The 18,631-nt window shown below is 40.4% G+C and overlaps 1 protein-coding gene across 1 annotated transcript in view; it reads left to right on the top strand.

Moving 5' to 3' along the window:
* The window catches only part of ADAMTSL3 (ADAMTS like 3), a 309,610-nt gene that overhangs the window by 87,076 nt on the left and 203,903 nt on the right, over positions 1 to 18,631 (top strand). The window contains exons 5-6 of the mRNA XM_068990959.1: positions 3,006 to 3,242; positions 11,628 to 11,754. Coding sequence (XP_068847060.1) covers positions 3,006 to 3,242; positions 11,628 to 11,754 — 364 coding nt within the window. The remainder of the gene's footprint in view (positions 1 to 3,005; positions 3,243 to 11,627; positions 11,755 to 18,631) is intronic.

The raw sequence follows: 18,631 nt of genomic DNA, 5'->3' as shown, positions 1-18,631 counted from the left end.
ATTATTTTTTCTTTGCTGTGGGAACTGGCTCACTTTACTTCAACATGCATCACATAAAAAAATGACTAGCCTAGCCCAGACTAATGTGAGTTCTCAGCTTCAGTTCTTCTGTTGCAATTCCAAATTCCTGGGAAAGGTTGACCCAGCATGGACTAGTTGTTTGCCTCTGACAGCCTTGGCAAAGGAGGCTGGGTCACACAGACCAACCTGGCCACCCCTTCAGCAAGGGCTCAGGTTCGGCTAGCTTCCTAGTTGCTTTTTGTTAATTAGCTGATTTTATAAAGCTTCACTGGTTTGGGGGGTTTAAGACATTCAAGAGTCAGCTAGCACTTGCAGTTCCTGGAGCACGCTTAGGATGGTAAGTGGGCCTGATGCAGGGGAAGTTATTTTTACCTTGCTCTCTAAAATTCTCTGGTTTGGATTTCAAAGAGTCAGATATAGAGAAAATAGGCCATGGTTGAGGAAAGAAGAGTTGAGATAATTTTATTACTGATGATCTTCTCTATGGCTAGATGGAAGACAAAGCCCTTATTCCAAGAGAAAAATGTCATCTGGTCTTAATCTTCTTCAACTTGATTCTTTCATATCTGTGACCTTGGTTAAGGGTTAATCTTGCTAAAACAAAAAAATGTAGACACAATGGATTCACAACAAAGTAATACAACTAATGCCAGGGGAAAGTTTATTAATTATATTTTATGTATTCCCTAACTATATTCAAAAAAGGCTTCCCTGATATCTCAGTTGGTAAAGAATCTGCCTGCAATGCAAGAGACCCTGGTTCGATCTCTGGTTTGGGAAGATCCCCTGGAGGAGGAAAAAGCTACCTAATCCAGCATTCTGGCCTGGAGAATTCCATGGACAGTACTATATTCAAAAAGGATTTGAGGCATTTTATAAGGGTCTAAAGCATAAACAAGTAAAATATAAAAATCAAGTAGTGAAAAGAGGATAAATAGAAGAAATTATATTTTAAAATTCTGGCTGATAATCTGTTAATAACTATTTGCAGAAAAATAAAGTTAGAATTCTACCTTACCCCATAGATCAAAATAAATTCCAAATGCAATTAAGAGTTAAGCATAATTGCTAAACTATTAAAGAACTAGAAAAATACATTTAAGTGTTTATCTTTTTCATGGCAGAGTGGGAAAGGCATATCTCATTAGTAAAGAAAGAAACCTTGGAAGGAAATATGAATATGACTGACTACATAAAAATTTAAAACTTCTTGACTTCACAAAGCACCAGAAACAAAATTAAATGAGAAAAATATTTTCAGTACAAACAACAAAGAGTTGATAGCTTCACTATGAAATTTAATAGCTTTATCTGTTAAAATAATAAAAACACAAACATTCCAGAGATAAATGAAGGACAAAAACCAAATTTTTGAAGAATTAATGCAAGAAGCAAATATACATGAAAAGATACTAAACCTAAATAATGAAAGAAATGCAGATTAAAACATTGAAATTAAAAAAAAATTGAAATTCTATTTAACACTTATGATTCGAAAAAAATTTGGAAAATTATATCCAAACCAAGAAGAGATACTGAGAAAAGGGACCTTATGTATCCTGATGATAATAAGAAGACCTTTCTGGAGGGCAATGAAGCAATAGTTTGAAATGCTCATGAAACATACCCTTTTTCTCAGAAATTTTATTTCCAGAAGTTTGTCCTTGGGAAATAATAAAATTTGGTCAAAGACTTATGTATGAGAATCTTTGTTATTTATTCTTTTTTTGAATAGAAACTATTCCCAGAGTTTTTACAATGAACATTTATTTCTTTTGCAATACAAAAAAAAAATCACCTCTCTGAATCTATTTTATTTAATTAAAAAGTGAATTCATTCCCATTAATTGGGAAGTCTGTGCTCAGTTTTGAAGAGTAAAGTAGCGTTTTTGTCATTCAGCATCTTGCTTTGGAAATGTCTGATGAGACCGGTTAGTAATTAAATAAGATCCGTCAGTCATCAAAACTTGTACAAACACTTTTTACCTTTAGTATGAGAACTCCTTGGGGCTTCCCTGATAGCTCAGTTGGTAAAGAATCTGCCTGCAATGAAGGAGACCCCAGTTCGATTCCCGGGTCGGGAAGATCTGCTGGAGAAGGGATAGGCTCCCCACTCCAGTATTCTTGGGCTTCCCTTGTGGCTCAGCTGGTAAACAATCTGGCTGCAATGCAGGAGACCAGAGTTTGATCCCTGGGTTGGGAAGATCCCCTGGAGAAGGGAGAGGCTACCCACTCCAGCATTCTGGCCTGGAGAATTCCAAGGACTAGGGTCGCAAACAGTTGGCCACGACTTTCACATGAGAGCTCCTCGGGGCTGTTTATTAGCTTTTTATTGTAGACAGATTTGAAAAAACCATGTTGTCTCTTTCCATTCTAGAGCCAGTCAATGGCAGGCACTGGGTACCAATAAAGTGATGACCGGGGGCCTGAGAGCAAGAGAGGAAAGGCATGAACTAGATGACAAAAATAGTGAAACAAATGCAAGTTCCCACATTAGTGCAGCAATCTGGGGCCAGGTAAAATAATGGCTAATAATCATTTATGTTGAAATGGCTCCTGAAGGCATGGATGATGATTAATATTTCCTATGGAAGGCCTTAGGTCACTGGGAAAACTCCAAAAACATTGCATTTCCCTTGTTTCAAAAACAAAGAGGTTATGTAATATGTTTGAAAATTTATATTCAGTATGTTTAAAATAGAGCAGAATTAGGCATTTACATAGGGTAAGCTTTAATTATCTGAAAAAAACTACCTGAGTGGAAAAATAATCAGAATAAATTAGGTGATTCCCTCCATGATCAGAAAATTCCGCAGTAGAATTCCACACTGAAGATTCTGAAGTTTTGTCTTTTTTTTTAAAAGGAAGGAATGAAGTGACTTCCGGAGAGGAGGTGGGGGTCTGCTCTCATGGGACTCTTGCTCAGCCTTGCGCTGGCCCAGCTGACGTCGCGATGTGCCTGTGGCCCTTTTTCTCTGCTTTAGGACTGCCCTCCAGATGCAGAGGACTTCCGAGCCCAGCAGTGTTCAGCCTACAATGATGTTCAGTACCAGGGACGTTATTATGAATGGCTTCCACAGTACAACGACCCTGCCGCCCCCTGCGCGCTCAGATGTCAGGCCCGGGGACAAAACTTGGTGGTGGAGCTGGCACCCAAAGTCCTGGATGGGACACGGTGCACTACTGACTCCTTGGACATGTGTATCAGTGGCATCTGCCAGGTAAGCCACACCTGCTTCCCGGGCCCCTGTCTCCAGCCGGTGCTGCAACCACTGTCAGTAAAGATAACCTTTCTCTTCTGTACTTCAGTTCATGCAGATGAAATATTGCCTTTGAGGATTTTAATGTAAAACGTATCTTAAGGAGTGTTATTCACCTGTAGATTATATTTTACTTATTCAAAATAGTGTAAATTTTGCCCATATAGAGTCAAAAGACAATAATATATGACTTGTGGATTTTTCTAGATCAGTGGTTCTCCAACTTGAAAGTACATCAGAATCACCTGAGGGACTTGTTAAAACACAGTGTTCTGAACCCCATTCCAGAACTTTTGACCCAAAAGGTCTAGGGTAAGGCCTCAAAATTTGCTTTCTAACAAGTTTCCAGGAGGTGCTGATGCAGCTAGCCCAGAGACCCCACTTTGAGAACTACTGATTTATTGGTATTGATAGGTTCTCTGAATTTTCTTGTTAAAAGTAATTCATTGCTTGAGGCCTGTGGGAGCAGTGACTTATTTACTAAGTAATTAGCATGAGTGTACTCCAGCAGACTTTTTAGAGTGATCTTTGCAGAGTTGTGATGAATGTGACTGAAGTATAACCCCCTGTGGCTTGTAATAGGGGTGAGGACTCAGAAGACTATGACAGGTTGCTGAGACAGTGTGGGGATTGTTGGGAAGGGATAGAATTCTACTCCATTCCTTTGATCACTGGAAAAAATTGTCAACATAGGGAATGCTTACTATTCCATCTACCCTATCGTGTTCATAACAAAAACAGCAGTAATAGTCGCAAATGTCCCTAACCATCTACCAAGTATCAGACCCTGCCAGCTATCTCTGACTTCTTATACTTGGAGGAACCGTGGTCTTGCTTACCAGATGAGCTTCTCCTTCCTACATCCCTCCGTCTGGAAAACAATCTTCAGTTGCTCACCACAACACCTTGGAGTCATTCTTTCCTTAAAAACATTTTGCTGGAGTACAGTTCTTTACAGTGTTGTGTTACTCTCTAGACAGTAGATTCTCATTAGTTATCTATTTTATACATAATAGTGTATATGGGTCAGTATCAATCTCCCAGTTCATCCCACCCCCTTTTTCCCACTTGGTGTCTGTACATTTGTTTTCTACGTCTGTGTCTCTATTTCTTTTTTGCAGATAGGCTCATCTGTACCTTTTAAAATAATCATTCTTGAGTTTTCTCTTTCAATCTACACATGTAATCTATTGCTGAGTCAATTCTACCTTCAGACAGCATAGTTAGATCTTGTTTTTTGAGCTACCGTGACATTATCTTTTTAACTTGTACATTTCAACTCACTGCCATACCCCAGTACCTCCACAATATCTGTCCCCATCAAAGGTCCTTAATTAAAGACTGGTTGAATAAATGAGTCTTATCTACTTGCAGATGCAAAGGTTGTTCATATCTCTTGGTCTCTTTTATTTCTCTCTCAGCCTCCAATCTTGAATTTTCTAGTTCAAGTTTGATGTCCATTCTGGGAGATTCCACAAATTCCTCCAATACACCATGGGAATTTCTTCAGTCCCCACCCCTTCTCAAATGAACTAGTATTGTTCTTCCCAGATCCACTAGTTATTTAAACTGCTATCTATTAATTTCTGTTTATGACACCACAATTCTCAGTGTCACCTTCCTGAATTCATGTTGTGGTTACCAAGTGTATTTGCTTACATGTCCTCTATCCTGATACTTCAATCAAATTTCTCACATTTCACTTTTTTTCCCTCTCTACTTTCACCTTTTTACTCCAAAACTAGACTAGCCAGTCTCCCTTGGGGGCCTCACCAATCTCTCTTCCTTTCTCTTCTACTCATAAACGATCTTACTTGATGTTTGCTGCTGCTTCTAAGTCACCTCAGTCGTGTCCAACTCTGTGTGACCCCATAGGCGGCAGCCCACCAGGCTCCCCCATCCCTGGGACTCTCCAGGTAAGAACACTGGAATGGGTTGCCATTTACTGTTGACTAATCTTCCCAAAGGTCAGAGTTTATGACTTTATTCTTTTATTATATATGCTGTCAGTGATTTCCCTTTATAACCACCAGTTAACTTTTGGGCTCTTCCATGAAATAATAATAATAGCTATTTTTGTTCAGTGGAATTATGCCTTTTTGTTTTACACGTTTTTGACAATGAATTGTTATGAAAAACAATTTAGTCTGGGCTAAAGAGGAGCAATGCAATCCAGTCAATGTTTGGACACTGAGGCTTTGAAGACTTGAGTAGAAGTTGCATAAACCAAGATGAGGAAGAGAATCCCAGGCAGAAGAATAGAGTTTGTAAAGAGATGTGACAGTAGGTGTGTTTAAGCATCTTTGACTCATTTTGTAGAGCTGAGGTGAAAAAATACCCGTGGGACAAGGCTAGAAGTTGAGACTGCAGCTATAAGTGGAAACCAATCATGAACTGATTCTCAAAGTTGTGAAAGGAGCCAGTGAAGAATTTTTTTAAGAAATAGCTCGGTTGGGATTGTCTCTAGGAAGGTCAGTGCCATGGGCAGAGGGTCAAGTGGCAATGTGGCAGATATCTGGGGAAGATGGGGTCAGAGCAGATAACAGGTTAAGTTGGGATAACAAGAGGACTTCCCAGGTGGCTCAGTGGTAAAGAATCCACCTGCCAGTGGAGGAGACCGAGGTTTGATCCCTGGGTCAGGAAGATCCCCTGGAGGAGGAAATGGCAACCCACTTCAGTATTCTTGCCTGTGAAATGCCATGGACAGAGGAGCCTGGCAGGCTACAGTCCATGGGGTCACAAAGAGTCAGACATGACTGAGCGACTGAGCAGGTGCACAGGATAAAGGTGGTTTTCAGTGCTGAATTAGTCCCTCTAGAATGTGTGCTTCCTGGGACTTCCCTGGCAGTTCAGGGGTTAAGACTCCATGCTTCCAATGCAGAGGGTGGGGCGCAGGTTTGATCCTTGGTTGGGGAACTAGGATCAGATGGAAAAAAAAAATTAAAGTAGAATGTGTGCTTCCTATCATGTTTTTGTGAGTCTTATGGGCAAGCGGATTATTTTGGGCAGGTGGTACCTTGCTGAAAGCTGAGTGCTCTTCTGGTAAGGCCATTCAGGTCAAAAGAATTGTGTACACTTCTTCAGATGTGACTTACATGCTTCTCAGTTGAATTCAGTATTTTTCCTTCCACGGGATGATGTTCACATAAATTCCCTTTCCTGGACAGTGTGGCTGTGGCTGTCCACAGTTATCGGGATGGGAGAAATTAAACTGTGTGGTTCTCTCTTATTACTTCGGGATCAATGAACTGAGCCCTGATGTTCACTTAGCAGAGACTACAAATAATTTTTGCAAGTGTGTTTAGAGTTTGCTTATTTACATGACTGTGTCACTGTGCTCCTAAGAACAACCTACCATGAGTCTGAGCACAGCATCTAACATTAGACAACTATACTCACTCAATGAAATTTGCTTCTGCTTTGGGGGCCTGGTTTTTACCAGAAATAGGACCTGTTTGGAACCAGATCTGCGGTAAATGAAGAAATCACTTTGTGTTTCTAGTGAAAAGAACAGCATCCAACACCTACTGGATGCTTATGCGGGGTCAGGCACTGTCTAAGCCCTTGGCTGTGTTAGCTCATCAGACACCCTGAAGCTGGGATAGTCATTATCCTCACTCTGTTCATAAGCAAACTGGAATTTGAAGAGGCTAAGTGATTTGCCCTGATGATACAGCTAGAAAATGGTAGAGCTGGAATTTGAACCCAAGAAACCGAATTCCAAAATCTGTGTTTTTAACCTTTGCGCTATATTGATGATATTTGTACTTTTTGTGTTGCTGCAAGTATCACTGAAGTTTGTAACTGGAAACAAGATGAGATTCTAGTAGACGACAGTCAGCACAATAGATGAGTGATGCTTAAACAGTTTAGGATAGAGGTTGAAACTCAAATATTTATACCCCACTCAGGGAGGAAGACTGCTTAGGTGTAGTCATAGTGAGTAATGAGAGCTGTCATGAGCTGGAGAATATATACCTGCTTGTTGATGTGCTCAAGGGATCAACCATATATAAACATCAGTTTTTGTCAACAGGAGCCAGAAATCTAGATTTTAATGTGAAGTGTTCAATTTCAAGCAACACCATGATGTTAATGACCTTGCTCTATCCATCAATAGTTAAGTAGAACTCCAATATAATACAGACTAGGTTTTCCTTCAGTAATAAACAACCCCCCAAAAGCTCCATGGCTTAAAACAAAGATTACTTTTAACTCATGCTACTTGGCCAATGTGGGTCAGCAGGGGTCTCTGCCCTGAATGTCTCAGAGACCCAGACTGAAGGAGCCTTTATTTGCACACACGTTTTGCATAATAACTACAGTAGTGAGGAGGGGAACGTGTGACTCATGCCCTGACCCTTGAAGCTTCTAACCAAAGTAATGCAGACCTTAGACTCATATTTCGTTGGCCAAAGATAGTCAGTGACCACACTTATTTCTAAGGGAGTGGGGAAGTGCAGACCTCCATGGGCTGAAGGGAGAAACTAATTATTTATGAATATTCCTATTGACTGCCATAGCTCCATATACTCTGATTTTTCAGGCAGAAATGTTAGAATTTTTGTAATGTAGAATTCAGTTTTCAGAGATCTCAAACAGAAGTTGACTCAAAAAATTATTTGCTTCATGAAGGATTAAATTTGACTGATCTGGGAAATTCAGAAACTGATCTGGAAATTTGCTCCATCTGGAGTGAAGACCCTGATTTAAACACTGACTTCTATGAACAGTGTAAGAAATCATAGGCCAGAACTATGAAATAATCCTTCGCTGAAGTGACGATTTATATATGAGTATTTATTCCCCAAAGCACTGCTCATATATCTTAAATTTTTATTTATATTATCCCCTGTCTTGTGTAACTTGTCTCATCAACTGCACTGCAAAATAGGAATCCCATCTTATTAATTTAGACTCTGTAATGCCTGGCTCTATACAAATTGGCTGTGTGGATGTTAATACATTTTATTGATATGTTTGTCAGTTAGTGATCTTTAAATCATTACAGCTAGAGATCTTGACTTCAGAAGTCACTGAACTTGAAAATGCTTCAGGCAATTCTTAAAAAGCTGCTCATTGTTGATTATGATGAGATCTGAAAGCCAATATTCAGTAGTCCCTCAATTTCAAGGGCAGTTTTGGCTTATCTCCTATGAATCACAAGACAATCAGATCTTTTCAGATATTTCTGTGATGTTTTCACATGCTTTTTTTGGCTGCAAGATTTGGATGAACTATAGCTTTAAAAATTATGAAATAAATACCAGTGCTCAGGGAGGTATTTGATTGCCCAAGATCTTGCAAGGCTGTAAACACTCTTCAAGATAAGCCCATCCTAGCTCCTAAACCCACACCCTTCCTGGATGACCAGATAAAGAGTGATTCTCATTCTCATGAAATGTGAAGTGCTCAGGGACTCACGTGTGTGAGGACAGAGCTTGGCCCAGGAACAGTATTTCTATAATTTAATAGTAGAATTACTCCCCTTGGAGAAAGTTGCTTGAACACAAGTTACTCATTGATTGAATCTTAAAAATGCAAGTATGGTTCCAAAATCAATCACTCTTAAGTTATTCCACATGTATTTAGTAAATATTAATATAATAGCCTGTGTAACTGGGTTTGTTGTTGTCCATCTGCTGATACTAAAGGTGAGGAAGGTAGAGCATAGTGATAAGATTCTGGTGTCAAGAGGACCTGGATATTCAAACAATATACTAGTTGTGTAATGTTGGAAAGTCATATAAAACCTCAGAAACAGTCAGATGCCTAATTTGTAAATAGAGATAAAAGGTATCAAAAGGTGGCCATGAAAATTAAATGAAATAATGTGTATTACATGCTTGGCATAGCACCAGCATTCAATAAAAATCAACTATCATTATTACTATTTCACTATTATCTTTATAAAAATTCATATAATCAGAATGAAAGGGTCTCAGAGGATTCAGCTGCTCATCCAATAATTTAATCCCCTCTCCAGTTTTCCTGTCCCAAATTCTCCTACCTAGCCTGTGATTGAATATTTATTGTTGGATAACTGACTCTAAATACATTCTCATATTGAACTAAATTACACCTAAACCTGTAGCTTTCACCGTTTGAAAATACACAGAACAAATGTAAAGCCTTTCTTCACGACATCCCTCTGTGAATTTGAAAATATCTCTAATCATAGGCTTTTCCTCAAACTTCCTTGGAACTTTTCCCATCTCCCCCTGAAACTTTCATTTGCTCTTGTTCCTTCCCTTCAGCAGCAGCACTTTGGAAAGAATAGTCTATAGATGTGGTTTCGACTTCCTCCAGTTTTATATTCCCATCAACACCTTGGATACAGACTCTGATCCAGCAGTTCCCCCAAGCTGAAGCGTAGGGGCTCAACCCGGGAGTCCAGGCAAAATGAAAAACAGAGAGGTGATTCAAGGGACTCTCTTTTGTTGAGCCCTTCAAGTATTCTAGTCACTGTACTAGGAGTTTTACATGTATTTTCTCATTTCATTCCTAGTATAGACCCTGTGTGAAGTATGTCCCAAATGTCCCTATTTCACTCTTGAGGAAAATGAGTCTCCTAGAGTAGTTTGCATTGTTGTATATCCTGCATCTTGAGAAGGGTGGTAGGGCTGGGTAGTTGTAATCACACTGTTTGCCTCCAAGGTCTCTGCACTTAACCACCAGGCATATAAATACAAATAACACTGAATGTGTGCAGAGAGTTGGAAATAAACCAGCTCATTAGTTAGTGTATGTCATGTAAAAGTCATATTTAATAAAATAAAAAGAACTATAAGATGTAGCCCTTTTTCTCATATAAGGAAGCTCACAGTTCAGCAGATACACACACACTGCTCACAAAAGCTTCCCTCATAGCTCAGTGGGTAAAGAATCCGCCTGCGATGCAGGAGACCCTGGTTTGATTCCTGGGTCGGTAAGATCTGCCGGAGAAGGGATAGGCTCCCCGCTCCAGTATTCTTGGGCTTCCCTTGTGGCTCAGCTGGCAAAGAATCAACCTGCAATGTGGGAGACCTGGATTCGATCCCTGGGTTGGGAAGATCCCCTGGAGAAGGGAAAGGCTACCCACTCTAGTATTTTGGCCTGGAGAATTCCATGGACTATTAAGTCCATGGGGTCACAAAGAGTTGGACACGACTGAGCGACTTTCACTTCACTTCACTTCACTTCACTCACAAAAAAGTAATAATTCACAAGAGACTGAAGGATGCAGTATAAACATATTCTGAGATATCTCTCTTGTTAATTCCTTATATTTTAAAAATTATTTATAAAAGTTTTTAGAAGAATTATATACACACATATATATATACAAGTAAAGATATGTAGGTATACATATAGATAATGATACAGAAGGAGATAGAAAGATCCAGATACAGGACATTGAGAGAGATGGATTTATCAATATGAATAAGATATAGGTATGTGTGTTAGTCGCTTAGTTGTGTCTGACTCTTTGCGACCCCATGGACTGTAGCCCACCAAGCTCCTCTGTCCATGGGATTCTCCAGGCAAGAATCTTGGAGTAGGTTGCCATTCTCTTCTCCAGGGGATCTTCCCAACCCAGGGATTGAACCCAGGTTTCCTGCATTGCAGGCAGATTCTTTATGATCTGAAGACCAGGGATGTAGGTATAGATTGAGATTAAAACAGAAAAAAATTAAACTATGGATCAGAAGGATATATATCAACCTCAAAATAGTAGTCATCTGGGGGAAGAAGTGAGAGAACAGGACTAGGGTAGGGATAGAAAGAGAGGGAAGGGGTTAGGGGAAGAGGAGAGGGGAAGTATTTGTAATGTTCCTTTCATTTTATGTACATAAAATAGCTGAATAGAAGTATAAATAAAAAACTAAGGGTGAGAATGTCAAGGGGCAGCCTCCATTCATCTTTAATTCTTTGGTCTTTGGATAAGAATCTTATATATAAATGACATGGTGTTGTAAAGCTTTATATCATTATTTCTGAGATTTTTTGTTTGTTTGTTTTGACCATTTTTAAATTCTGTATTGAATTTGTTACAGTATTGCTTCTGTTTTATGTTTGGGGATTTTTTTTTTTTTCTTGGCCATGAGGCATGTGGGATCTTAGCTCCCTAACCAGGAATCAAACTCACACATCCTGGGCATTGGGAGGCAAATCCAAGTCCTAACCCCAGGACCCCTAGGGAAATCCCTTTATTTATTATTATATATTTTAAAATCTATGTTCTCATCAAAGAGAGCCAACTCGTACATTTAAGAAGGATAACACCATCAGTATGATTTCTGAAATACATAAGGTCTGATATGCCCATATCTCTACCCACTCCTGACCGCCATCTTCTGTCTGCAGGCAGTGGGCTGCGACCGGCAACTGGGGAGCAACGCTAAGGAGGACAACTGTGGTGTCTGTGCTGGTGACGGTGCCACCTGCAGGCTGGTGCGAGGACAGTCAAAGTCACATGTGTCTCCTGAAAAAAGTAAGTTTTAACATTACCATACAACAGCATGTGCTTTAGACCGTCTGATAGTAAAATAACATTTTCCCATTGCTAAAGTTTTTAGGTAGTAAGAACTTTTGACTGGTGTTCTAAAAGACACATTTCTCCCCAAAAGTGTAATAGATCAAATTTTTATTCCCATTACCTCTTCTTAGATTACCTGTTTCTTTGAACTTTTGCCAATACAGAGTACAACTATTATTTTTAATTTGCTGATTTTTTTAAGGTAAACTAGGAGTCATTATTTCTTTTTCCCCCTTTTGATTGCTAACAAGGTAAAAATATCATCCTGTATTTATTGAAATATTGTCCTGTATTAATTGTCCATTTATACTTTTTTATCTTTCAATTAGCTGCTGAAGTCATTTACTCTTTTCCCTATTTGGATGGTGATCTTTTCCTCACTTGTATCATGAATATATACTATTTGTTGTAACTGTTTTTAATATTCTCAGTTTGTCATTTGACTTTCAGTATTGTTTGTAGAATCGGTAGTTTCTAAATTATAGATACACAGAATTCTCCACCTTTTAAGTTTGGTAATAGCTGCTTAATTTTTTTTTTTAAATTAAGGGTCAGTCAACTTTTTCTGTAAAAGGTTAGAGAAGAAATATTTAAGGGCTTTTTAGCCTATATAGTTTCTGTCTTAGCTACTCAGCACTGCTGCTGCAGATGAAAAGCAGCCACAGGCAACCAGTGAACCAATGGGAAGAACTGTGTTCCAATAAAGTTTTATTTACAAAACTAGCCTGCAGGCTAAATTTGACCCTCAGGGTATAGTTTGCCTACCGCCTGGGTTAAAGAGAAAAAATTATACATTTATGCCTTCTGCCAGTGCTTTTTTGTATGTGTGTTCCTACTTTAAAATCTTATTCCTTTGAGTTTATTTGGATTTAACTTATGAAACAGAAAGTGAAAGTGAAAGTCACTCAGTCCTGTCTGACTCTTTGCAACCCCATGGACTGGTCAATGGGATTCTCCAGGCCAGAATACTAGAGTTGGTAGCTGTTCCCTTCTCCAGGGGATCTTCCTGACTCAGGAATCAAACCAGGGTCTCCTGCATTGCCGAGAGATTCTTTACCAACTGAGCTATCAGGGAAGCCAAAAGTTTATTTATTTTTTTGGCCGCACTGATTGGCTTGTGGGATCATAGTTCCCCACCAGGGATTGAACCTGTGCTCCTTGCATTGGGAGCACAGAGTCCTAACCACTGGACTCCTAGGGAAGTCTATGAAATGGGGATTTTACTCATTCTTCCAAAATGGGGAGAACCTTAGAGGAGGAGTAGAGGGTGGACAGGGTTTTCCAGGCAGAGGAAACACAAAGTTCATGGTGTGACACTAGAGTGAAGCCTGGACTTTCTTGAGTAACCTAGGGTTGCACATCGGTTAGGGTGGGAGGAAAGACACAGTGGCATTCAGAAGGAATCATAAAGGCCTTCATTGTTGTGAATCACGTTTTAGGTTAAGTGAAGTCATTACAGCAATTTAGGCAGTGGAGGGACTTGATTAGATTTGCATTTTAATGAAGTGATTCTGGCAACTTGTGAAGGTGAGCCTGGAAGCAAGGAGTCCAACTAGGATGCCACAGTTATCTTCGTCGGGGTTGGAGTGAGGTGGGAGAGGTAAAGGAGCAGAGAGGGCAGAGAGATTTAGGAGAGAGAGTCAGCAGAGTTTGCTAATTCATAGAGTGAAAACTGTAAAAGAGAAGAGGAAGCTAGAATGATGCAGATTTCCCAGCCTGAGCAGCTGGGTGGATTTCTTTTCTGTCCATCTGCGGAAGGAATGCATGGAGAGGAGATGCATACCAAAAATAAGGGTTCACCTCCTTGGGTTTTCTTCTTTCCAGAAATGTGGCCCCATAAGTATTCAATGCTTTGTTACTTTTCTGATACCTTTAAACAGATGTTAATTATATTTTGTTTGGGGTGAAAGAGTTGATCTGAAATGTGACAGTCCATTGTTAATGGTCTTTAGTTATGCATTTTTTAATACATGTTTTTTTTTTAACTTTTTATGGCTGCATCGGGTCTTAGTTGCAGCTGATGGGATCTTCCATCTTCATTGTGACACATGGGATCTTTAGCTGCAGCTTTCGAACTCTTAGACCAGGGATCAAACCTGGGCCCCCTACATTGGGAGCATGAAGTCTTAGCCACTGGACCACCAGGGAATTCCCTTTAGTTATAAATTAACTGAGTTTATCCAAAGAGAGTATATACAATTATTAGGAAGGCATGAGAATTTAGCCAGGGAAAACATTTGAGGGGATTCAAGTGAAAAGATAATGAGTAGGTAAACTCAGAACTTAGCAGAAGCAGTATGGGAGCTGAAGGAATAAGTAATTCCAAAGAAGGAGGTAATAGTCGGCCATGTGAAATGCTGTTTCGAGGTCAACTGGAATAAAAGTCCAAAAATTTCTCATTGGCAATTTGAAGCCAAATCTGTGACCTTAGCAAGAGTGGTTTCAATGAATTTCTGGCTAAAACCAAAGCCTGATTGCAGTGGGTTTAGAAGTAAATAGAAGATGAGTGAATGAATGGAGGGAAGGATTTTGCAAGGACTAAAGGAGAGGGTACACAATCATATGTTAAGAACTGAGTAACTACTCTAGGTCCCCTTGGAGAACATGGTGAGAAATTAACTGTGTTCCAAAACAGTTTTTTTTTTTCTTTTCTTTTTACACTCTGTTCCTTAGGAGGTAGAATCAGCTGCTTGAGAGTGAAGGCTCTCAAACAGATTCACCAATGGGGATAATAATTATGCTCAGCTCTTAGGGTCATTGTGAGGATCAAATTAAACTACGTATGAAAAGGTGTCTGACACATAGTTAACATTGGCTGAAGGATAAAGGGAGATGACCCTACTCTCTAGCCACCTTTTCTTCATTGGAAGCTATGATCTCTACATCACTTCCTTCTTCTTTAGGATAAAGCATTGGCAAAGGGATTAACAGTAGAAAAAACAATTTCGGTACAACAAAATATCCGTGCAAGCTTTAGGAATAATTGTGGCAGAAGGGTGCTTAGTGACTTGAGAAAAAGGTTTAAAACATTTAATACTTTGGAATAATTTCTGCAAAGGAAGAGCAGCTGGAGCTCAGACACACATCCCTAAAGGGAGCTAGTAGAGCTGGGGGCATGCTGCTGGCAAGTCCAAGCTCTGTCTGCCTGCTCTAGGGCTGAGGCTAAAGTTAGCAAAGATGCCTGCCTGCCTGTGTGAAAACCTGGTGCTTCTCATCCTTGCTTTTCATTATGGCCCCTTCATGTCTGTTACTGCTCTGAATCTGGCCAACTGAAGCTGTTTTTGGCTGAGATTTTCCATGGGCCATATGGAAGCACTTCCCTATAATGATGCTTTGTGTGAAAGAAATGTGGGAAATGAAGCCACGTCTCTCCCTGAGTGTGCATCCCCAGGCCTGCAGAGTCCACCAGGCTCCTTGGGCCTCACCTTGCCAAGCCGTCATTCCTATCTTCCCCAAGTCTCACGCTGAAGGAGGCCAGGGCAGGGAGATGCTGTTGGCAGAGCCCTGCTAGCAAGAAAGTGCATGAGGCTGCTCCTGGGCCCTGTTTCCATCCTGCAGGGAGGCAGATTCAAGGTGGAAGAGCCTGGAGCCAAAACCTTCACTGTGAGAAATATCAGAAATTAATCCACATACAACATGCACATTTCCTGTTCAGAGGGAGGAGGAGAGAGGCTGAACTCACAACTGGCATCCACAGCTTTGGCTGTTGGAACAGAGAGCTGGAGGCCACTCAGCTTTTTAAGGAGAGAAGAGTCTAAAAACAGCAACAAAAAAGCATACACCCCTGATTGGAGCATTTGGATTTGGTACTGGAGGACTCACTTGTATTTCCAGATTTTGCCATTGTTTTCACCTTGTCCATAGAAGGACCATGCACCCCTGAGACAAATAAATAAATAAGCTCACCTTGTCTGATCTGTTTATAGAGTTGACCCTTAAGCAATATGGGTTTGAACTGCATGGTTTTCCATTTTCTTCAGCAGTAAATACTACATGAATAAATGACCTGTAGTTGGTTGGACCCACCCATGTGGAACCACAGATAACAGAGAAAGTGTATATGGAGAGCTGACAATCAGTTATACTCAGATTTTGTGGGGTTATTTTTGGCTGTGATGCATGGCATTTGGGATCTTAGTTCCCCAACCAGAGATTGACCCAGCCCCCTGAGTTGAGAGTGCAGTCTTAACCACTCTGAAAAGTCCCTATGCTATGCTTGGATTGTTGACTGGAGGGGGTTGTTGCTCCTAATTGCCGCCATCCCCACCCCCTGCATTGTCCAAGGGTCAGCTGTACATTTTTCCCTGGTGACAGCTAAGCTTATTGATGCAGTGACACCTGAGGCTGACCTGCAACCCCATACCTTCTTACCAAGCATCCTTGGGTCTCCGAGAAAATACAGAATCCTGGGCTAGGCGAACTGTGGGGCTGCCTCACAGGGCAGTTCTTACAATGTTTTCTCTTCATACACTTTTTTTTTCTCTTCATATGCTCTTCATTTCTGTTTTGACTGTTATTTCCAAAAACCATCTGTATACTTAACTTATTCCATGACAAAGAAGACTGTTATTGACTATAACAGGCTTGCTGAGGTGGTAAACAGATTGTTCTCCCTTCCTTCTGCCTTTTTACCTCGTCTCTTTCTGCCTCCCTGCCTGCGTCTTTGTAGGGTGAGATTCTGATTGATAGTGCTGTATGCCAGAACTGTGTCTGGCAAAAGAATATTCAAACCAAGCACCCTGTTCATTTTATTTATTTTTTACATTAAAAAAAATATTCTTGGCCCCACTGCACAGCTCGTGGAGATCTTAGTTCCCCAACCAGGAATAGAATCCTTGCCCCCTGCATTGGCAGGCAGATTCTTAGTCACTGGACCACCAGGGAATTCCCAGACTCCATTCATTTTCATGGGATATTTAATTCACAAGAGAGAGCATGGCATGGAAGGAGATCTTAAGATTGAAAATGTAGGGCCCTTGCTTTCACCCTTGCCTTGCTCTTCCACATGTTTTTGGGCATCTTCTATGTCCTCTGCAAAAAAAAAAAAAAAAAAAAACGAGGACAATGACATGTAGGTTCTGTTAAGAAGGAATGTTATGGAGGCTGTTTTTCACAGAGTAGCCACACTGGCCAGGAACTCCTGGCTTAATACCTCTTTGTAAATTGCCTTCATATTTACACTTACTTTAAAATCCATGCCCCTTCTCATGACTTTCAAAGTCTTATGTATCTGGCTTTTATGTCATGTCATGTGTGCTGTCTTGTCCTCATTCACTAGTTTGTAGTCATCTCGATTTTCTGGAAGATTTTTTACTTCCCAGGGACCTTTTCCTCCATGGCTTTTGCACTGACCAATCGCCTGAGCCTAGAACACACTTCTCCTAGCTCTTGACTTGGCTGTCTCTTTCTCAACCTTGAGCCTAAGCGTCACCTCCTCAGAGATATTTTCCTTGACCAATCTACCTAAAGTCAGCCCTTCTGTTTTCTATTTCCTTCTTAGTCTTTATTGCAAAAAGTAATTGTTTCATTTACAGTTGACTCTTAAATAACATGGGTTTGAACTGCACAGGTTCACTTATAGGCAAATTTTTGTCAATGGTACATACTATAGTACCGACATGATCCTCAGCTGGGTGAATCCCCGAATGTGGAAACTTAGATACAGATACAGAGAGATAACTATAAATTATACCCAGATTTTCAACTGCATGTAGGGTCAGTGCCCTTCACCCCTGTGTTGTTCAAGAGAGAGCTATATTTGTTTGCTTAATTTGTCTCTCCTGCTGGTCATATGTTGCAAAAGTGGACTCTGTATCTATCATCTTCATCATTTCATTCCTGGAGCTTGTAGGGTACCGAGCATGTCAGAGGAGCTCAATACTGTTGCACGAATGAATACAGGTTCTTCACTGGAAATAGCTCTACTTCCCATTATGTTTTCGGTGAGACTAAATATTGTGCAACAGAATTTTGGGACTGGAATTTTTGGACTGGGGTAATAACCTCTTCTTGGCCACTGTCTGTGATCTTAGGCAAGATCACAGGAACTTGCACTTTTTCATCTGTGTCCTGAATCTGTTAGCACAGATCATGTCTAAGACATCTTTTAGTTCTGAAAATCTATTAAATATATTTGTACTTTATTCCTTATTTTAAAAAGCACAGACCTTGAGGTGGAATGGAGGTCAGAGAAGTTAGTCCTAGGATCTCATAGGAAGACTTTTCCAAAGCTCTAATGAAAAGGTTCCACAGAAATGGTTTGTCTTCCTAAAGAGCCCAGGAAATTTTACATGTTTATATTGGTTTACATGGGCTTCTCAACTTGAAATTCCCTGTCTTTGGTGATAAGGATGGCTTCTACCCCTCAGTACAGGGAGATACCTTCCCCTGGAAGCTTTATCCCTGCTTTCGTCCAGTGGAGGGACACAGTGTCCTCACAATGGCTGTTTCTTAGTACCTTTAAATCAAAATAATCAGTTCAGTTCAGTTCAGTACTCAGTCGTTTCTGACTCTTTGTGACCCCATGGACTGCAGCATGCCAGGCCTCCCTGTCCATCACCAACTCCCGGAGTTTACTCAAACTCATCTCCATTGAGTCCGTGATGCTATCCAACCATCTCATCCTCTGTCATCCCCTTCTTCTTCCGCTGTCAATCTTTCTTAGCATGAGAGTCTTTTCAAATGAGTCAGTTCTTCGCATCAGGTGGCCAAAGTATTGGAGTTTCTGCTTCAACATCAGTCCTTCCAATGAACACCCAGGACTGATCTCCTTTAGGGTGGACTGATTGGATCTCCTTGCAGTCCAAGGGACTCTCAAGAGTCTTCTCCAATA

This window comes from Capricornis sumatraensis, chromosome 19 (genome assembly GCF_032405125.1).
Source record: "Capricornis sumatraensis isolate serow.1 chromosome 19, serow.2, whole genome shotgun sequence".
Taxonomy (NCBI): domain Eukaryota; kingdom Metazoa; phylum Chordata; class Mammalia; order Artiodactyla; family Bovidae; genus Capricornis; species Capricornis sumatraensis.
The sequence above is the reverse complement of the archived record's forward strand: the minus strand, read 5'-3'. Positions and strand labels throughout refer to the sequence as shown.